This window comes from Euprymna scolopes, chromosome 20, assembly GCF_053919585.1.
Source record: "Euprymna scolopes isolate OS-2025 chromosome 20, ASM5391958v1, whole genome shotgun sequence".
NCBI classification, from domain to species: Eukaryota; Metazoa; Mollusca; class Cephalopoda; order Sepiida; family Sepiolidae; genus Euprymna; species Euprymna scolopes.
Genome location: NC_136501.1, coordinates 16,694,015 through 16,718,014, shown reverse-complemented (window position 1 = coordinate 16,718,014; position 24,000 = coordinate 16,694,015). Strand labels below are relative to the sequence as shown.

The 24,000-nt window shown below is 32.5% G+C and overlaps 1 protein-coding gene across 7 annotated transcripts in view; it reads left to right on the top strand.

The window, feature by feature from the left end:
- LOC145241334 (dystrophin-like) overlaps nt 1–24,000 on the top strand; it is a 1,936,823-nt gene that overhangs the window by 630,000 nt on the left and 1,282,823 nt on the right. For all 7 annotated transcript variants that reach the window (XM_080104172.1, XM_080104173.1, XM_080104174.1 and 4 more), the window contains one exon: nt 17,015–17,170. In XM_080104172.1, coding sequence (XP_079960298.1) covers nt 17,015–17,170 — 156 coding nt within the window. The remainder of the gene's footprint in view (nt 1–17,014; nt 17,171–24,000) is intronic.

The window sequence follows — 24,000 nt, the reverse complement described above, 5'->3', positions numbered from 1 at the left end:
AGATGCTGAATTAATATTTCTTTTGCCTAAACCTTCTCATTAATAAATTGTAGCCGAACACACATACAGACACACAGTTCTTTGTATATAGATAATAAATGGTTTCTATCGGATTAACTTTTAAGCCTGTGTCACTTTAGTTGTGTGTTTATTCATGCAGCAAATAAGATGGCTGCTTTCAATATGATCAAGTAAACTGCCAACCGCGAAATATTTGAATGATCTATCCTCAAAAGCCACACGATGAACTTTGACCTTAATTTCCTCAATATATTCTCGTTATGGACCCTGTTTTTGTATCCAATATTGAAAGGCAGGATTCTATTAACTAGATTTATGTAGGTTTAAGAATTCGTCCCCAAACATAAAATGCACGTAAGATTTGGGCAATAAAAAAGAAAAGCAATGAAAATTATTCTTTCGAAGAAACAATCAAAAAAACAATTTCTTTTAAATTGTTACATAATCTGTTTTTTTTTTCTGTAAAATTTTTATGAACTTGTTTTTATTATTATCATTATAGAATGTGTGTTCATTCATGACTCGTTGAGTCAGTATTTGTTTTATATATTGATTATTAAATATATAACTTCTTTACTTTGAGATTGGTTTATAATCGTGTTTTTATAAGTTGAGAAGTCAAAGAGTTTTGCGAACTCGAAATACAATGTGATGTCATAATAGCACTTTTCTCTCTCTTTCACTTCTCTCTCTACTTTAACTCCCTTCCTCTCTTTTTCTCCTCCACTCTTTTCTCCATCTGCTTCGACTCTATCTATTCCTCTACCTCTCTCCCCTTCTCTCTCTTTGTCTTTCTTCCATTTCTTTTTCTTCTCCCTCAACTCCGCTTGCAACTCCCTCAATCCCTCTTTCAACCTCCCTCCTCTCTTTCAATACCATTCCCCTCTCTTTCTCTTTCAATACCATTCCCCTCTCTTTCTCTTTCAATACCATTCCCCTCTCTTTCTCTTTCAATACCATTTCCCTCTCTTTCTCTTTCAATACCATTCCCCTCTCTTTCTCTTTCAATACCATTCCCCCTCTCTTTCTCTTTCAATACCATTCCCCCTCTCTTTCTCTTTCAACTCCCCTCTCTTTCTCTCTTTCAACTCCCCTCTCTTTCTCTCTTTCAACTCCCCTCTCTTTCTCTCTTTCAACTCCCCTCTCTTTCTCTCTTTCAACTCCCCCTCTTTCTCTCTTTCAACTCAACCCCTCCCTCTCTCTCTTTCAACTTCTCCCACTCTCTCTCTCTTTCAACCCCTCCCTCCTCCTCATTTGCCTCCTTCTCTCTCATTACCTCTCTTTCTAAACTCATCCCTTTCTCTTTCTCCCTCCTTCTCTCTCTCTCTCTCTTCGGCTCCATTCTCTCCCCTTTCACTGCCTTGTAATTATTTACATCATTCTATTTCTCTTATTCCTAATTTCAAATTAATTCAATGACAAAACATATAAGCGAACGATAAGCAGAATTACAAATACTTCCAGATGGAAATTATCCTTAAATGGGAACTATTAACCCTAAACCTTGAATGGCCTCCTGGCCTTGATAAGCGGTGACTATTTGGTAAAAAAAATGTAGGAAATACACACACACACACACACTTGTGAAGTCTCATAATTTTTATTGATATATGTCCAGCTAAAAGTCAAAAACTACAAAATAAAGACCCACAAAATTGGGATGTTTATGATTAGCCTTGCATTAGATCAAGGGTCTCCAAAGTTTTCGAACGGAGTGGGTGGTTGCTCCATATTGCTGACTTTTTCGAGCAATGTGGGTTAAAATGATTAAAAATGAATTTGACATGTTTTGTATCGTTTTGCTCATTAGCTTTGCTTTTTAGTGGAACTGGTTCTCCCAAACCTCATTTTTTTTTTTTTTTTCGTCAATGATTTCCCGAACAAGAAAAAATGCCACTACATTTTTTTCACACATTTTCATTTTAAAAAAATTTTCCTGAATAGTTTTACATTTTTCATAAGAGCTCTGCAGGCTGGATTAAAGACTTTTGCAGGCCGGATCTGGCCTGCGGGCTATAGTTTGGAGACCCCTGCACTATGTGAATATATAAGTACAACGTCTAATCCATCGTACATAGCAAAATCGAATGCCTTGTAATCTTCAAAGCTTACCTTGTCTGGAAGGATTAACTGACAAAGGAATAAAAAGACAAAAAGAAAATCTATTTTTCATCCAACTCTTACTCATCCATCTCTTTTATCCTCCAAACTATAATAAAGAGCAATGTGTATTTGTATATTTTTATATAAGTGAATAAATAATATTTGCCTGTCACACAAAAGTTAGCAAGTAAAAACAAAATTACATGCTTTTTGTTAAAATTTTGAATAGTATGTTTTATAAACATTTATAAGCATTGCTTTATGATGGGGGGGAAAAATACCGTTCAGGCAAAGCAGTAAAGACCAACATGCATTTGTACGCTTTAAAATAAATATAATAGCACTTCTGCATTTATGAATCTGTGATTTCTATGAAATTACTAGGGTGTGCCTGGCAGATGACGGGAATAACCGGAAACAGCCGGGCAGGCCTCATTACAAAAAGAAATTCTCTCCTCCCCATGTTAAGAATGGCGACGACCACTGAAATTCATAAAGTAATACACTGGAAAATGTCTTAATATCCAGAAAACTACTTGTCGACCATTTCCGTTTCTTCCTGTCATCTGCCAGGCACACCTGAGTAACTTTGTCGAAATCATGGGTTCACAAATGTAGGAATACCTATATAATATACGTTTGTTACACAAAAATGAACAATTAAAAAAAAAAAATGTGTGTTTTGCTAAAATTCTGAATTGAGTATGTTGATATAAAGCAAAGAGAAAGAAGTTTTTGAGTCATTATGTCACAATGGATGAAACCTGGATCCACCACTTTGGAGTCAAATCAGAGTGGACAGCAGTAGGTTGGAAGCTGTTCAAAGTGAACAAAGACACAAACATCAGCAAGCAAGGTTTTGGATCCTGTACTTTGGGATGCGCAAGATACTTTGTCCAATGATTACGTTGAGAATAAAAGAACCATTAAATGTTGGTTTATTTAGTTGTTCATTTGAAGAAAAAAATTGCAAAAAAAAAAAATGGTCAGAAATAAAATAAACAAAATTCTTTCACCAAGACAATGCACCATGTCACAAGTCAATCGCAGTGATGAGAAGACTACATGAATTGCACATGAATTCTTTCCATATCCATCTTATTCTTTAGATTTGGTCCCAGTGACTACTGGCTATTTGCAGACCTTAAAAGAATTCTCCCAGGAAAGAGATTTCGTTCCAATGAAGAAATGATATTGGAAACGGTGGTGAATTTCGAAAGCAAAGATAAATCATTCTACAGAAAAAAAGTCATTAAATTATTAGCAACATCTTAGAATCCGCATTACTCTCAAAAAGGAGACTATATTGATAAATAAAGTCGAATTTTGTTATTATGTCAGTGAAACCCTGGACTTATTGGGTTATATGTAAACAAGACCCCCCCACACACAAAAAAATGATTTTCTTGGATGCACAAGTTTTTTTCATTAAGTATTTGTTATACTGTGAGTTGATTTACCTATTTGGAGAATACATGAACTTATCCAGTCAATAAATACAGTTATGAGTAGGGCTATGACAACAGCATATTCTTTTCATTGTTTGGACTCTTGAGTATGTATCTGTTAATATCTTATATGCTTTTATACAGAGTAATGTGGTTCTCTGTTGATTAACTGTGTTTAATTGTGTCGGATATATACTCGAGAGTCAAAACAATGAAAAGAATATGCTGTTGTTATAGTCCTAGTTATGAGTGAGCATCATTGCAGTTATGGCCACAGAATCAGGCCCATACTTTCTGTAGCATATTTTTATCTTGATTATACCATTGCGTTTGTCTTGATTATTATCGGTCCTAACAGTATTTCCATAGAGATCCCGCCAGGAGTGTGGAGTTGATAACGCAAGTCGATTTGCGTAACTTTTTTTATGCAGTACAAAAGTTAAAAATTGCTTTCAGTGAAAGACAAATATGAAGAGCTGTAATGTCCGATGGAGATGATAGAACAGCGTGACTTTATAGGTTTAATGTAGTTTAGGATTGATGTAGATAATCATCCTCGCAGCCTCTTTGTAGGATGAAAGCGTCGTACAGTTTGGTTACATACATACAAGATGGACAGCTCAATTTCCAAATTTGACAGCGATAAAAACATACAAAAACTGATTTCTTTTATCTGTTATAAATAATAGAATTAAAAAAAAAAAAAATAGCTAAATAGACCTATATGGTCTATTTAGCTTCTTTTTTTTTTTTATTAACAGTAATTTTCAGCAAATACAATCCTCTACCTCTATAAGAGACAGGTACTTTCTAGAATGGATCACTGTTGCCACATGTGGGCAGGAGCTGCCCAGAGCACCCTATCCTGCCTTGACAGCGTTCAAAACCGGCTTCGAAACCTTGTAGATAGTGCCATTTTCTCTTCCCTACAACCTCTTTCCCTGCAGAAGAGACGTTGTGAGCCTGTCTTTGCTCTGTTGTTATTTCATTGGCAAGTGCTCCAATCTATGGTCTCCCCGCTAACCAAACTTTCACAAAAACACTCGTCTGGCTACAACCACTATCAGCAATTTCTCCAACTCTCTATGCCTAACTCTAAACACAGATTTCATGAGCAAAGCTTGTTTCCTGGAACTGTTTGCCTGTTTAACTGTTTTTTTTTTTCCAGATGACTACAATATGGTTATCTTGAAGTTCAATGTAAACAAATTCTTGTTTAACCATCTTCTTAAATAATCAAATTATACTTGATTTCCACCACTAACGATTACTACATTGTTGACCATTATACACTCATTAACCTTTATCCGCGAGTGGCCTTCAGGTCTTCATAAGTAGTGACTCTCTTGTGTAAACAAAAAAAAACATAAAAATTGTATTATTTGGACTATTATTCGAATTGCAGTTGTTATATTGACAATATTTCAGACGATGTAACCTCAAGCCCGTTTTAAGCGCATTTTTGCAAACTTTGGGAACTTATTTTTGTTTTCTTATTTTCTTGTGTTTTTGGGACACAATTTTTATCTTTCTGTTTGACGAGTCTAACTTATAGAAAATCTAAGATATATAACTCTGTGATTTGGTTGTCTTGATGAAATGGTCTGTTGGGTACGGGATTTTTTTAATAATAAAGGTATGGTTACTGAAATCTAATTTTTTATTGTGTGCGTGTGTTTACATACATACATATATATATATATATATATATATATATATATATATATATATATATATATATATTATTGTATGATTTAAAATAAACACCTGTTGAAATAGCTGTAAACAGTCAGTGAGACTTTATTTGTAAAATGTTTTGAATCACAAAAATCTCTCATATATATATTATTTTTATTTATATAGACAAATATTACATAGTTGCTACACTAAACGTGCTAATGTTTTGGACAGTTGGTTTGCAAGAAACCAAAAGTCACTCGTCAGGCAACGCAATAAAGTTTATTTGCCACCGAAGGCATCTGGTTTTCAAATGAAAGAAGTGAAATATGTATATTTTTTTAAAATTAATTTTATTTATTGCGGACTATTATCCTCATCTTTTCTTAGTTGTTTCACGACGTTTCGGCCAACTATTATTCATCACGTGGTAACCGCGACGGATAGGAACTCTGAATCTCCTGACTGCATTCACTACAATTATTTCCTAATCAGATAATAAATAAACATGAATTTATAAGACCAAAAAAATTCAACCTTGATCACCCTTCGGGGCCCGTGGCGCAGTTGATAGAGACGTTGAATCTCTACGGTTCCAGGTGAGAATTGTCTGAAGATAGCGGTTTCAATCCTACCCAAAGCCGGCCAGAGGCTTACTTAGCCAAAAACGTGGTGAGACAACAACAACTATGGAAGGCAGTAATTGCAGTGAATGCAGTCAGGAGATTCAGAGTTCCTATCTGTCACGGTTACCACCCGACGAAGGTCAGAGGAATAGTTGGCCGAAACGTCGGTAAACAACTAAGAAAAGATGAGAATAATAGTCCGCAATAAATAAAATTAATAAATGATACTCATCTCAATAAATTCCAATTAAAATAATATATATTTTTTTTTTTATTTATAAAAATAAAATATTAAAATGCTAAATTTAAGTGAAAAGCTTGACATTAAGTGACATTTTAGACTCAAAATATTAAATGATAGGGGGAAAGAGAATGCCAAGACTTAACAGGATAAATGGGAGGGGTAGAAAGAGATAAAGAGGAAAAGGAAAGGACAACGAAAAGAAAAAGATGAAAAGAAATGTTTAGTGCAGCGACTATGTAATATTTGTCTATATAAATAAAAATATTTTATTTTGCTCTTTTTTATTGAGCACTCTTAATAACCATGTTTTAATTCACGGGTTTTATCTCCTTTAACTTGGTGTGTGTGTATGTATATATATATATATATATATATATATATATATATATATATATATCTGTAGAAATATATTTTCTTATAATGTATATCAATCCTTATTTAATAAGCTCAATGTAATTACAGAGCCATATAGAGAATAAATGACAAAAAAGCTATATTCCAAAATTCATGATGTTGACCATCTTATAATTTATTCCTTTAATTCAGTTGACTTATACAATTCTTGACAGTATCTGTTTCGTAGCACAAAATCAATCACTTAATTATTATATCAATCAGTAAATCTATTATGCCATTAACTCATCAGAAGAAATAGCAACAATCAATCCGTCAAAAGGAAATGAAATGTGATTTGACATGGTAAAAATCCGAAAATTGGAAGAGAGACTGCAAATACCTATTTTTCCATTACGTCATATTTAATTTTTATCAAACAAGAGCAAGTAGTTAAAAAACATGTTAAAAAACACTTTGAAAAAGAGTCAAAAACATTTAATTTGGAAAGGAAACACTAAATAAGTGGATAGTCCTTAATTCGCGGAGTTTCGAAGAAATACTTTCCTTCTCATCAGAGGGTAGGATTTAGCAAAATGCAGGATCGGATAAAGTATTTGATGAAACTACAAGTCAAAGATCTTACTCGATAACAAGTATATATTCTTTAATAGGTTAATGAAGAGATATTGCAGGATTCTCTAATAGGTTGATATTGCCAGATATTAACAAGAGATTATATTAATAAATGGTTAGATGTCATAGTATGTAATATCAAAAGCCCGAATCAATACTAGCTAATTTAGGTTCAATAAGTTTTAATACAGAGGATGCTATGTTTTTGTTTTTAAAATAGATATTTTCCACGTCTTTATAAGCTTCCTGAAATGCTATAACTTTCTGCCTCAAAGTACTTAAAATCTATAAATAAAAATGATTCAATACAAACTATGGACGTAATAATCTGTTTTGATGGATGGAAAGGTTTTAAGCGCAAAAAAAGAGGGCGAAACTTTGGTATCATGTAATCTTCCCTTTTGGCTACAGACAGCAATTTTGTCGATAATGAGTGATAATATTGGCTGTTCTACGGCTTTGGAAGACTGTAGACATCTTTCTCTGTTAAAAACACCCGAAGCTTTCAAACGATATCCTGCCTCTCGTTGGACTGAACGACGTGCACTTGGCATAATCTCTGGAGGTGGGCATCATTTTTATCGGGTTACGCTCGCTTATTTTTCTTAATGGTTTTACTTTTCTCAGTTCCAGGATTTCCTTCCGCCTCCATTGTAAAAATGGACGCAAGATAAAACACTCTGTGAAATATTGTGTAGGATTCAGAGTTTGTATTTATGCTTGGATTCCGGTTTATTCGGATGATCATCAATGCCAACACTATCATCATTTAAATCCTCACACCCGGTGTATTTCGGCCAGCAGGGAAACCTGGCATCGTCAGGGATTGAATAAAAAAAAAGTCCTTTTTTGGCAGCCAACTCTTAACATTAATAACTTCTTTCATTTTTACATTAGCTGGCAGCTAGGCGCTGCCCAGTCGTACAATACACTTAAACATGATATTTGTATTTATGCAGATTGCGTATGTATTATTATAGAATCAATCCTTTATTGATTATTATATATTATAATAGGAATAATTTGTCCGGTGGACTAATTCACAAATATATATATATATATATATATATATATATATATATATATATTTGGTAAAACTGGTAATTAGTAAAAACCTGAAGAGAGTGCTCAATACTATTGCAGAGCAAATATGTGTTTTATTTTTTTTACTACCGTTTTATCTGTTTGGTTACATATGTTTCAGATGTTGGACCATATTTACATCTAACAGCCTCGTCAGGCCTTACAGAAGTGGTTGTTAACTTATGTATCTTATGTATCTTGATCCTCAACACTGAAATATTATCAATACCCGTCTCCCTCCCCCCCCTTATTATCTCCTACCTGACCACCCCCCTTTTTTTTACACGGTGGTCATCACTTATCAAGGCCCGGAAGCCACTCAGGGATAAGGGTTATTCCAAGTACAGTACGTTAGTGCGGAGATTTGATGAAGTGTTTACTTAAGGGGGCGGTTCATTAGGAATTTGTTAACGTTGGACTTGAACATATCCAAGTTGTAGTCAGATGGGAAGCAGGCAGATGTTGGACCATATTTACAGAGTTCCACAGGTGTGCAGTTCTAAGAAAGAAGCTTTGCTCATGGAATCAACGTTTTGATTTAGGCACAGATTTTTTTTTCGTATTTCTTCTAAAACACTTCTTCCTAATACTAATAACCTCTTCTGTAAGGTCTGACGAGGCTGTTAGATCGTAACCATAGGCCAACATCTGAAACATATGTAACCAAACAGAAAAAACGGTAATAAAAAATAATATATATATATATATATATATATATATATATATATATATATATATAATGTCGTTCATCAAATTCCGTCTGTGTTTGTTTTCAATATCACATCAGCTGATATTTGGGCTTGACGGTGAATAGCCTGGAAAAGTTTTCTGATTAATGTTTATTTTTAAAATATGCAAACGAAGAAATGATTTTAAATGGTGCATCTTGTTTTTATTATAAATTGAACTTCTTAATAAGAAAAAATTGAAATAACATAGTGAGGTACATCCGGGCTTGAACAAGGGATGATTTGATCTGTAGTTGAATACTCCACCACTTAGCTAAATCTCCAGATAAATCTGTATTTTTTTAGAAGAAATGTTTTGCTGAGATTTTATTGTTTCCCTTGGTCGGTGTAATGTAAAATATTTCCCTGTGAATTTTTTTTTTTTTTTTTATCTATAAGAGAAGAAAGCCTATTTTTAAGATCGGATTTTTTTTTTTTTTTTTTTGATTTTCGATACTTATTGGGTGAATTTCTGTACAAAACATATCTAAGAACACTGCCAGACATATAAATTAGCTTTGTGTGAAATTTTCAAAAGATAGACCCAGCCTTTTCGGAACCTATGAGGAATTAACTTTCTCCCCCCCCCACACACACACAAGTGACTTTTATATAATAGTAGCGATTTCATTGTGGTTCTGTTACGGTTTCAATCTTCATAATTTTATTTGGTTTCTGTAAAAGTCCGGAAGAAAGACACAATTCGGTAATTAGTGGAAACAAAATATATTGAACAGAAAAGTTAACTCAACAAACGAAGAGTGTTGGTATACGTCAGTCCGACTGCGATGAGTGCAAGACTCAAGCATAATCTGTGCTAATGCTGAGGAATATATTCTCCCAGTCTTTGTAATAAGTGGAACAGTTCATTATTATCCACAACAATAACGTAACATTGGGGGGGGAGGGGGTGATCCAAAATGTTGTATTTAGCATTGATTTTTTGTCCCTGACTTTTCCTGTATTTATCAAATTGAGCTTTGTTGTCATGGGTGTCTATAACGTTTGTGTAACATATTGTGTATCAACGTATAAATGCTAAACACAAAGTAACATTCTGTATAACAGTAACATTCCATTATTTTTTGTTGTAACCCTCTTTCTCTGTGGTCCTGTATATGACCTTAAACTATATCCGATGGTGAGGCCCCAGCTTGCGGGCATTGGGGAGTGTGAAGCCACCCTTTAATTGGCATTGCTCCTAGGTCCATTCTGACCCAGAGTAGTAGTACCTGTTAGGGTCCCAACTATGGGTTAAATAGAAACTGACTGAAAAAAAACCCAAATATATTCTATTAAAAAAATTTTCTTCAAAATCACTGGATACGGCATTAAATAACCTGAAAAAGGATTGATATGCCGTAAAACAAAAACAACCAGCCAACCAACCTCTTTCTCTGTGGTGGCACTCGTCTTGGGGACGCTGAAAATAAAATCTTTTTCAATATCGATGCATCATGCAGTTAACACAACTTCCTGTTACTTTAAATATCTTTTATTTTCTGTTCTATATTGGCATGTTGGCTCGACTAGCGAAGCTATGTTCTCCTTGCTAGTTTTAAATGCTAAAATCGTGTAGCCCCTTTTGGCTTCTCCAGCCTAAAAGAGCCAAAGAGAATACCTCTGTAACTATCGGTCATTAAATATTTCTTTGTCCCTAAAGCCTCAATTGCGTCATCTCTTGCGTTTTCAAATTCGGTCAACTTTTCTTATTGTATCGACTCGTTATCGTTCAATTCGGCCCAATTGTTATTGTTTACAAATTTCATTATTGTTAAATGTTTACTATTTTTCAAAGCTGTTTTATTCTCAAATACCTCAAGCTCAAATGAGCAAACTTGCATATTTGTCTAGCTAACTTACTCGCTAGCTAATCGTAGGAGACCCGATCTGTTATAATCAGATGTAGATCAAAAGTAAGCGGGGGAAAATTTGCGCTTGATTATTGGCATGCGTCTGCTTTTTTTTGAGCTCCTAGCAATGGGTCGCTAGTGTTGAAAAAAAGAAAAACACACTGAATAAAACAGCACTAGTAAGTTATTATTGAAGCTCAAAGAAAACGGATGCATACCAATAATTGAGTGTAAAATAATACAGACAAATACATATAAATCATTTCTAAAATTTTAACCTATAAAAACTCACAAAACCTTTTAATCTCTTACATGTCTGGCTGTAATTATGCTAAATTTTTACTGATCTCGATTGTGGGGATTGATTGTGAGATTATGGTCTTGTCTGAATAAATGTTCCACACTTCCAATACTTTTACTGCCGTCCAAATCGGTGAAATTGCCCATTTTTAATCTAATCGGTTAATTGCCTGCTTGAGTTGGAGGTCAGGAAATGTATACATACTTTCAAACGATGTAGCATTATAAAGTTGGAGGCCAAGAAATGTATACATAATTTCAAACTATGTAGCATTATAAAGTGTGAGGCCAGGAAATGTATACATAATTTAAAACTATGTAGCATTATAAAGTTGGAGGCCAGGAAATGTATACATAATTTCAAACTATGTAGCATTATGAAGTTGGAGGTCAGGAAATGTATACATAATTTCAAACTATGTAGCATTATGAAGTTGGAGGCCAGGAAATGTATACATAATTTAAAACTATGTAGCATTATAAAGTTGGAGGCCAGGAAATGTATACATAATTTAAAACTATGTAGCATTATGAAGTTGGAGGTCAGGAAATGTATACATACTTTCAAACGATGTAGCATTATGAAGTTGGAGGCCAGGAAATGTATACATAATTTCAAACGATGTAGCATTATAAAGTTGGAGGTCAAGAAATGTGTACATAATTTCAAACGATACAGCATTATAAAGTTGGAGGCCAGGAAATGTATACATAATTTAAAACTATGTAGCATTATAAAGTTGGAGGTCAAGAAATGTATACATACTTTCAAACGATGTAGCATTATGAAGTTGGAGGTCAGGAAATGTATACATACTTTCAAACGATGTAGCATTATGAAGTTGGAGGCCAGGAAATGTATACATAATTTCAAACGATGTAGCATTATAAAGTTGGAGGTCAAGAAATGTGTACATAATTTCAAACGATGTAGCATTATAAAGTTGGAGGCCAGGAAATGTATACATAATTTAAAACTATGTAGCATTATAAAGTTGGAGGTCAAGAAATGTATACATACTTTCAAACGATGTAGCATTATGAAGTTGGAGGTCAGGAAATGTATACATACTTTCAAACGATGTAGCATTATGAAGTTGGAGGTCAGGAAATGTATACATACTTTCAAACTATGTGGCATTATAAAGTTGGAGGTCAGGAAATGTATACTCAATTTCAAACGATGTAGCATTATAAAGTGTGAGGCCAGGAAATGTATACATAATTTCAAACTATGTGGCATTATAAAGTTGGAGGCCAGGAAATGTATACATACTTTCAAACTGAAGTCATTAATCCAGCCACACGGGGTGGTGCAGTATAGGATTTTCTTGTTCCAGATCCATTTTTGAGTTTACGAAGGTGCACCTGGAGAAAGTCAAAGATTAGATCGACCGAAATGTTCTGAAAATAACAACTAAGATTATAATAGCCCGAATAATGCAAACTATCAATTTTTATCTAAAAACTTCCGGAACATAATAACATTTATTTGAGTATTTTTTTTTTTTTGCAACAGACGACTTCAAATTTTCATTATAAGTTCTCTCTACTGAATAGAATAGTTTTAAATTAATGACTTGAATAAGAAATGCGCAGAAAAGAAAGTCCAATTAAAATGATAATGATCATTTTATGAAGAGAAATATAAACTATTTGAACAAAGTATAAGTTTTAATTCTTTTATCTTTTATTCCTTTTGCTAACGTAGATAACAATAAGGAATGCTGAATAACTTTATGGAATATAATCCAATAAAATTGCACTTAATATTTCAGATTAATTAAAATTATAAAGAAAGAAGCTTATGTTTAATTATGAAGACGATACCAACTTAGAAAGGAGCCGCCATCTTGATATCGTATTTGACTGAATAGACAATAAAAAAGTTTCAAATAAGATTTTAACCATTTCAAAACATGGAAGCTTATCAAATATGCGGAAACACAATTTTTCACAAACTATATATATATGTGTGTGTGTGTGTGTGTGTGTATATATATATATCTATATATCTATATATATATATATATATATATATATATATATACTAATTCATTCAAGGTTCGACTGACTTTTACTTCCTGTTCTATTTTGTATGCATCTTTTTTTAAGGTGTTGAATTAATATTTGGTGTTAGCTTAAAATGCGCTTGTTTATATATATATATATATATATATATAATTTTATGTACTTATTTTCAGTATTTACATTGACAGTTCTCGATGTGCATGTAGAGATAGGTAGTAAGGTTTGAAAATATATATAGCAATTAAGCTACACAAAATTTTCTACGTGACAACTTTGTAAGGATTCGTCAGTAGGCAATAGCCTGACGAATCCACACAAGGATGAAATGTGGAAAATCTTTTTGTAGCTTAAGCGGCATATATATTTTCAAAACATTTCTTTCTTTCTTTCTTTTTTTTTTGCACTTATCAAGGCCTGTAAGCCACTCGAGGATAAGGGTTAATGAGTGTACAGTGGTCAAGGGGAACATATCGTAATAATCGTTAGCAGTAGAAATTTGGTAAACTGGATTACTTAAGGGGATGGCTCATCAAGAATTTGTTCATGTTGGACTTGAAGACAACGATATTGTAGTCAGTTGGGAAGGAGGAAAACGGAACAGAGTTCGACAAAGTTCTAAGAAAGAAGCTTTGTTCATGGAATCTATGTTTAGGTTTATGCACAGATAAAGAGTGGGGGAAATTATTGACAGCGGTTTCAGTAATACGAGTGTTTTTCATGAAAGTCAGGCAAGGAGGGGGGCATAAATCATTAAAGTTAAGCAACATTGAGCCTGGCCTTCACAAGATGGATCATGATTTCAGAGTATCAAGTGCTGTATGTGGGAAGATAATGACACCTTCATGAATGTGTTCCTACAAAGAAAAAACTGATGTCATGGCTTGCAAACCCTCCGAGCTAGTGTTGAAATGGCAACTTGTCTTCAATTAATTTTATGCAAGCACCAGATGAATATCTGTTCCAGGACGGATATAAGCAATAAATATAGCATGACTTTTAACTTTTAATCTTTGTTTTTTTGTTTTTTTTTTCCTTTGGTATCGTGCCAGTACCATTCCTAAATAGTAAAAAAAAAAAAAAAAAAAAAAAATATGATGATGATGATGATGTCCATAATTCATAATAAGTTCAATTGTTCAGGATTTACCGCACATAATAAATTATTCCCAAATCAAGTTGTCGTCCCATTGACTTTAACGGTACAACTTTTGAATATATACGTTTGAAATAGTGGCATTTGTCTTATTGATTTAAAGAACATTAAACTGGAAATTATTTTTAATGGGAATAGGATAGCGAATATATTGACTCAATTTTTAAATTAATATGAAAAAGACATGTCTACTTTGCAATTTTTATTTTTTTATTTTTTTAAATGAGGAACTTTTTTTTTTTTTGTTTTTTTTTTTGTCTTATTCAGATTAATCGGACTACTATTCTCATCTTGAGTGTTATTTGCACACCGTTTCGGTCGGTGTAACCTCCGACCATCTTCATCTGTATAAGTTGGTTGCCGTGTTTGATATTGGGAAATAGCTGAGGACATTAGTCTGATTAATACAAATAATACAAACATATTCGTTTTATTTATTTAGATATTTAGCTGATAATTACAGTGCCATTATTTTTAATTGTATTAGCAAAGCCTGAAACCGCGAATGGCTTGCACTTTAGCATAAGAGGTCTTGGATTGCCATGCCTGGTCGGCCAGTGTTTTATTCTTGTTAAAAAGAAGTCACCACTTATCAAGGCCTGGAGGCCACTCGAGGATAAAGGTTAATGAGTGTATTGTCAATGGGAAATGTCGTAGTACTCGTTAGTAGTGGAAATTTGGTAAATTAAATTACTTAAGGGGATGGCTCATTACGTTTAGGACGCGGTGAACTTGTTGAAACGAGCCGACCACTGTCGACGAATGAAAGAGTCTACCGGGCATATATACAAAGTCTGATGATTTATGGAAGTGAAATTTGGACAGTGAGGGTTGAGGATATGCGTTGCATGGAGAGAAATCATATGGGAATAATACTGTTGCATTGTAGCAATGTTCACAATTACGGCACATCAACAATTTTGGGGGTTTATAAAAACGAAACCAAACGTACATTTTTTTATCTTGTTCTTGTACCTTTTACCCGTGTCCTTAAATGGCTTGGGTTCAGCCATTCATCGTATCTGGAAAAAACATCTTTCTCAACAAATAGTAACAGACATGAATCTTTCTCTGGAAAATTGGTTTTTTATTCAACCACAATTATTTTTACTGCGGCCAAAGTCGCGTCATCGGTTCTTGTTACTTTAGAAGGAGGATGGCATCTATTTGGCAATGATCTTAGCCGACATTTCCTTCTTCTCTTCATAAACACTACTGGATCCATTTTCTCTGGGATCCAGAGACGGACTTTTTTTTAACTGCTCTCTATGACACCCAGAATCAGATTTTCTGCGATTTTGTTTGAATCTTCCTCCAAAATCGCGTTCCTCAAATCGTTCTGTGACGTGGCAATCCGATGATATCACGCCATGTTAACGACTCCTCTGCCTGCTCAACCAATCTTTTTAATTTTGTTATGACACTTTGATAAACAAACAACCTGCCTGTGCTAGTAACTTCTAATCTAAAAGAAAATGAGCTCCAATTCTCAATTCTATATATTTCACTAGCCATAACTGCCAATCTGTCTACATTGTGCCCATTATACAGCGGGGAGTACCCGGCGATGCCCGGGTGTTTTGAGTAAATCAAACTAAACTAAAATTTAAAAAAAAAAAAAGTTTTGGTAGGTGAATATGAGGATCGAACCCGAACCCTTGAGGCAAAGTTGGAAATTAAAGTGTGAAAATAAAAACTGTGAGACATTAACCATTGGGCCACCGTGACATACAAAGGAGACAAGTTTGAATTTATTTATTTAACTATTAAAAACAGGTGTCCGCAATAAAAGTTAACTTTGCTGCTCCCATTTGACCTAATTAAGAAGGTCAAATAGAAGTCATGCAGTTAACTTTTGCTCCAAGGCAGCGTTTGGGTTTGTTTACCAAAATTTGACTGGTTTTTTCCCCAACATCTGTTGGGGAAGGGGAAACCAGCTCCCAATTGTCCAGATTGAATAGCTTTTGTCTGATATACAACATTGATCAAAGCTGATTGCTTCTGGACGTTTCCCGGCGCGATGCCAAAAACGCTGCTAGCCTCTGAATTAGTTTCGCTTTTTATACGAAAAAGCCCAATCAACACGCGAAAATAGCAATAATTTTGTAAAAATCGACGTAAATAAATCTATACACTACATACGTTCTCAAATCCTAGATATTATTATCTATGGCCTACATAAACAGTTCTAAGCAATAGTACTCCCCCCCCCGGGAGCGTGTGCGAGAAAAGCCTTTGCGAAACATACACGAAATGGTCGCACACATTTTGCCTTTTATATATATATAGACTAACGGAGGGGTACCCGGCGTTGCTCGAGTGTTTGGAGGTGTGTGTGGTTGTTAATGAAAACCTAAGAATAAGCAAAGTAAAAAAAAGAACACAGAAAAACGAATGTTAAAACTTAAGCGGGGAGGGGGGTACCCGGGCGGTGGGTGGGGGGTAATCAAAACATCGAAACACAAAAAAACTAACGTAAAGTCAACGAACGATGTTAGATGTAAAAATCGAAAAAAACAAAAAAGAAAACAGAAAAATGAATGTTAAAACTAAAAACAAAAAAAAAATGTGAAAAATGGCTTAAATAAGCCTGTTTCGATATTAAAATTTAAAAAATCGGTGGGTACCTGGGTGTTTTTGGGTGTGTGGTCGGTCGGGGGTGGGAATGATTATGATGAATGTGTAATGCTAGTCTTAAAGATAGGGCCATTATACGACGCGTTGAAATGTGGTCCTTTTTATATCAATTTTTCCTTTTTTTTTTTTTTTTTTTCACAGGCTGAAAATAGTCAATTGGATACAAAGTTTATTGAATTCCAAATGTCTCTCATGAAAGTGAAAGAATGGTTAACAAAAGCCGACGGTGCCATTTCTAGCCATGAACATTTACCAATGATTCAAAGAGTGTCAGACTATGAAAAGGAAAAAATGAAGGTAAGTTGCTTTAAGAATTCATTAGTATTTATTGAAGTTCTCTATGGATTCTTTGTTTTGTGTGTGTTTTGTTTCGGTTTTTTTTTCTCAGATATGCTTTACGGAAATGCTGTTTTTTTTTGTTTTTTTTTTTTGGTTTTTTTTTTGTTACACTTGATGCGTACTATGAAAAATAATGAGAATATTTTTATCGGAAATAGTTTTTAATTATCTTGAAGTAAAAACTGTAAGGAAATATTGTGGAGTACTTTTGTGGGGTGTATATGTGTGATATATATATATATATATATATATATCCCCACTGAAATAAGGATTAGACATCAGGTTTAGTAGCATTATATCTTGATTTTAATCTTCCTAAGGGGACATAAAAGTGGTGTAAAACTGGGAATTAATTTTATGGAAAAAGGAACAAACCAAGTTATATGTCCATCAACGTTTCATCATTATTTCAAGACTTACTCAAGATTGAAATAAAGATGAAACGCTAAACATATGGTTTGTTCCTTTTTTATCGCTCCATCTTATCAGAATATCATTTCCTTTATTTTCATCATATATATATATATATAGTTTAATAATTCAGTAAATATTCAGGTAATTTCGACTTCATAATTTGGAAGCTACCATTGTAACTTATTAGAATTGAAAAAAAATCAGTTGAAGCCATTGTTTTTTTTTAATCTGAAAACTCCATTTATCGAGAACAAAATCTCGTCCCACTTCTGCAGAAGCGCCTAACTTTTGTTTAAATAATAAACACTTTTTATTTATTTTAAACAATATATATAGATTTTTTAAAAAATTTTAAACAATATATATAGATTCTTTTAAAAATTTTAAACCATATAAACAGAATTTTTTTAAATAGATATTGTTCACGAATGCTGTGGATTATACGACTCCCCCCCCCCTAAAACCATGTACGGTTTTAGCGCCCCAAATTTTGAAAAGGATTATTGTGATTGTCTTTTCACTGCAAGTTGGAATCGTTTGTAAACAAAAAAACAAAACAAATGTTTTTCTAATGGTAAAAAAAACATAAAACAAAAACTACTTGATCAATTTACATATTTTAAAAAAGTATTTGGTATTTTTTTATGAGCTAACCTCGTGTACTTTACCTCCTAAAAAGAAATGAAATTTTTTTTTAGTTAATAAATTTCAACGGCCTTTAAATATAATATAAAAGAAGGAATTTTTTTTTAGTTAATAGATTTCAACGGCTTTTAAATATAATATAAAAGAGGGAATTCTTTTTTTAAATAATAAAAATTTACTTTAGAGTGAGGATCATTTTCAGATATAAATTTAACGTAAAATGAGCACCCACTTCTTGGCCATGTAGCGGTAAACTAGACATGTAATCATTAGCATTTTTTTAAGTTTGGTGGTGGGATGAGGGACAAAAAGAGAGACCAGGGGAGGTTGGGGGGGGGGTCATAAGTTCCAAACATTTTAAAAATACATAGAAACACTTCAAAACGTTAGAAGGGGGACTTTTTCTTTTTCACTGAGTTATTTTCCTTATGCTGACTTGTGTGTGAGTGTCCAGAGAGAGAAATGGGTTGGCCGAAAAAGAAAGAAGGGATGGGGAGGAATAGGAGGAGTGCAAAAGAGAGAGCAGGATGAAGTTATGTTGACACTTTTGCCCCAGACAATGCTGGGTATCCCTGCTAGTGTGATGTTTCTAATGCTTATGTTTATAATAAACATACATTTCATTAGAGTAATATATATATATATATATATATATATAATTATTTTTTACTATAATAATTAAATACCTACAGACACTAGTGTTTCATCCTTTCGGGATTCTTCAGTGCAGGGTGTCACAATTACTACCAGTCGAACGATTCGAACCCCGCGACACGAGACATCTCTGGCTCGATTAGCGGAGACCGTATCCATTCGGCTACCATTAATCGTGTGAAATAGCGTTGAATTTTAAACATTTTAAATTTAAATGTTCATTACGTCAGACAGACAGTGATCAAGTCGTTATACGACGATCTACGCATAAGAGCTAAATTGACCGACTTTTATTCAACAGAAAGTGCTCAACTATAAGAAACGTATTTCTTAAAGGGGCTGTCATAATTATTTTTTACTATAATAATTAAATATATATATATATATATAGCAGTGAAGATTGCAGTCAACTTATAGGTATTGACTCTATTCTAAAGCTAGGCTTTAAAGAAAATGTCAATTTCTTTTATACAGTTAGTACATTCCAGAATGAGCACCAACATGTTTGTTTTTCTTTTTCTTAAATAGTTTTCAATTATTTGAAATAGTTACTCAAAAGGAATAAAAATGGTAGAGAAATACTTTTTGGGTAAATTTATTATTTTTTACATTTTCTTTTTGGACTAAATCATGCATTTTTCTTTTGTTTGTTTCAAAGGACAAATTAATTTGGCTAAGTCTAGACGAAATAAAACCAATTACTTCTTTTCTGATAGCATTTGCTCATTAGCAATTTTTTTCCTGATGAAATATAGAAAGAATACCTATATTAGGATGGATAAAATTGATTCCCTGAGCAAAACAGTTTCTTCAACCACTGATTGCCATGGTAAATAACGCCCTGAAAGCACATCTTTCAAACTCCTCGGCCTAGCACTCACAGGCAACATAAATCGGAGCAAATACCTTTGAGGACATTGCCAAGGCTGCTGCAAAGAATGTGGGATACCTCTATCGTGCAAAAAAAATTACTCGCACCAGATAGCATCCTATATCTTTACAAAGCCACAATTTGCCCATACATGGAGTATTGTTGCCACATCTGGGCTGTAGCATCTGCTACTAGTTTTCCCCTCTTAGACAGGATCCAAAAAAGAGTCTCTGTTGCGACAATGCCACATCTCTGGGCCTGTTTTACAAGTACTGACATGGAATGCCTTTAGTAAGCTCGCAGCACTTGTGCCTGTGAGACATATATACTCTCAACTAACCCGATAGACAACAAAATCTCACCTTTATACTATTAAGGTCTCCAGATGCCAGAAAGCCTTTTACTCTAATAGTTTCTTTCCTTAAACTACTGGACGTTGGAATTCCATCCCTGTTTCCTGCTTCTCTGACTGTACTAACATGCAAAAGTTTAAATGTAATATGAACAGACATCTTGCTGCTTAATTGGCTACAATCACCTGCTAGACACGATCCTAAATGTACCAAATGGCAATGTGCCTTATATGGGTTTTGAAAATGATTTTTTAAAAAGATATAAAAAATATTGAATATTTTGAAACTTCATATTTCTTCAAAAGAGAAGAAAAAAATTGGTTAACATTAGTAAACATTAAATAATTTCAAATTATTGTTCCATACTAAATTGATTTTTTTTTTAATTTTTTTTGCTTTCCTGGAATTTGGATATCAGTTTTCTTCAGTTCTTCAGACTGAGTACATCAAAGTGATTTCTTTGTCAATAGAAATGTTATTGAAAAATTGCCAACATTGTCATTGTCTCCGGATTGTAATGATATCACGCAGTTCGTGGGACTGTTGTCTTTATTTTGATTTTTCTTTTGTTCTGATCAATAAATATCCAATTTGTTTTGTTTGCTCTTTTCTGATCTCGACTCCATCTTCCATACCTATCAAGTTGTATTATAGATTGCAGCTGATCAGTGGAATTTGATTAATGTTTTCTCGAATACATATTTACATGCGCATGCTGCTGTGCTGTTTGCACACACACACACACACACACACACACACACACACACACACACACACACACACACACACACACACACACACACACACACATATATATATTATCTATGCATATAAATTGTCTTGGGGAATTATAAGAATGAATCAAGAAATCGTTAGAATTCAAGGTATAAATTAAAATAAAGACAATAAATATTTGTTTAAATATCAATAAATATAATACACTTATACAATTGATATATACGATTGCCACTATATATATATATATATATATATATATATATATATATATATGTAATCAGTTATCATTCTAAAACCGGAAGGTGTACTTAATTCACATGCATAAGTTTTATTCAATTTTTTTTTATGTACACACAAAGTACCTTTTATATATATATATATATATAGTCTTTGAAGTTTTTAACCTTTAAAACTATACAAAAAAATAACAAAAATAAAAAAAATATTTTTTATTATTCGTTAGAAAACCATCTAGTAAGTCATTTAATCACCTGCAATCACTGCATCAACTCGCTCTCGAATTTATTATAGTACTAAGAATTTATTCTTTAAGGAATCATCAGTTGTTTACCATGAAACACTGTTTCGGGGATTTAAAAACAAAACAGCATATTACATCATGGCTCCCCAGCAGTGTTGATCAAACACCACCTCCCTTAATCTTAGGAAGAAGACATTTTATAAACATTTGATCCAATTTCCTATTCTTAATTGCAATTACTAACCTTTTCATGCTATAAAAATAAAATTTCTTACCTGTGTGATTCATCAATTTCCAAATTAAAAATGGATATATTTTTTAATTTATCAGTCTTGTATTTATAAGATTAGGATTAATCCATTTAACTCCTTATCACCCCCACTATGATTAGTATTTTGTATATTTACATTCTTATTTATTTAAAATTAAATATATAAAGGTTAAAAATATTTATACATATATACATTTTTTTTAATATAGTTTTGGATTTCCTTTATTAATATAGTCTGGTTAATCTTAAACGATTCAAAAGCATCAGGATAATGAACAAATGCTTTATTTAACTGTTTAAATATTTTATTTTTATCCCCACCTTGTATTATCATCCTTATTACTAAGCGAGAAACTGGTGGTATAAAATCTGTTAATTTGAAAGTAACACAAGCTATTCTCAAAAACTCTGGCATAATGGTTCCATAAAACATAAAAACAGGACTGGTACTATCTTTATGCGGCATACGCACTATTTGAAAGGGGAAAGAGTTTCTTTTATCAAATATTTTATAAAGAAAAATCCTACCCTCCATTTTTATATCTAAATCCAGAATTGTAGCCTGTTGTCCTCTATGTTCACAATTCAATTCTAACTCCTTTGGATGTATAAGATGCTTATTTTTTTCGAATTCATCATTATCGTTTATACATATAAGGTCATCAATAAATCTCTTACAACCATGAAAATTATATGTTTTAGATATATCATTTTTTATTTGTGATGACATATATATATATATATATATATATATATATATATACACTCGAGTCTATGTAAATACAAATTTGCCCATCGTTTGGAGTAATATTTTATTTTCTATTTGAAAATAGCATTCTTTAATAAGATAACTTATAAGTATTTTTAAAATACCTTTAGAAACACTCGTTTTGCTATTTTTATTTTTACACCAGAAAGCTTTAGAGTTTGAAAAGTCTATATATTTACCTTTTCCACCATCGAAAGCTAAATCTACAGTATCATTTAATTCTTTTATAAGTTTTTCATGCCGAATTTTAGTATATAGCGTACTAAAATCATAAGTAGCTATAGATTTTGCTTTTATTCTGGAATTTATTTTATCTAATTTTTCTTTCACTGGTTGAGAATTATTTACTACCCAAAATAGATTTATATTACTATAGAATTTTCTTTTCAGGTGAAAATTATTTATTTGATTTATAATTTAAATATTTTAGATATAGCTTTACTTAAAGGTTTAGTGATGCACATCTTAGAACCTACAATAAATCTAGCACTAACTGGATTTTTGTGCATTTTAGGTATCCAATACATACATGGAAGATTTTTGTTTTTTTCTTCTAACTTTAATCCTACTTTTTCACTAATAATACTATTATTCAGAATAATGCTATTATTCAGAATAATGCTATCTAAATTAATATTACTTACTTTATAGGTATCTGAAACGTTAACTATAATTCCTACTTCTATCAATAAACGTTGTATATAATATTTTTTACATATAAAAGCTATATTGTTTGCCGCTTTATCAATCGGAACTATTACGAACTTGTCTTGAAGTATTTTAAGTTCCTCCAGTATTTCTGAATTTTTTAAAGAGAGGATTGATTTTTCGAGGGTATTTAAATTTTTTATATGTTTAACCTTTTCATTTACGCATTCCAGTATACTATTTTTCCATGCATCAAACGTAGACTGTGCTAATTTATATTTATTTACCATAGACATAATAAAACCTCCTAGTGCTTTAGTTACTTCTTTAACGCATTTAGTGTCATTTAGGCATTTAGGCTCTTTATAATTCGGACCCTTACTAAGGAGTTTTCTTAATTTAGAATTATTTACTATCTTTAAATCTCCTGTAATTACATGTTTTATCTCATTATTACAGAAAGGAGAGGAATTACATTCACATTCTGGAATATTTATAATATTATCATTTATATTTATATGTTCTACCGTTTTTTAATAATTGAAAACCTTATTGCGTATTGTTGGCCCTAGTTTATATGTAACTATTGGTTTTTGATCTTTTGTCTGTAACTCATTAGGTAGTAATTGTATATTTTTTGGTTATTAAATATTTTAGGTAAATTTACATCATCAAAACCTTTATTTTCGTACAAAACTACACAAACATTTTTAGGTTTCTTTTTTATACCTTCCATGGGTGGCTTGTATAATTTAGTGTCAATTATATCCAGAATATAGTCATACCATTGAATGAAATAATCCTTCCTATATATCGTATCCGGTTGTAATAATATCTTCGATGCTATTTCCTTCAAAACTTTCTTTTTTGTTTGATTAAGCAATTTTCTTATATAATTTAACGACTCAGAAATTTGATTAATAATAATAATGTCTTTAATTTTA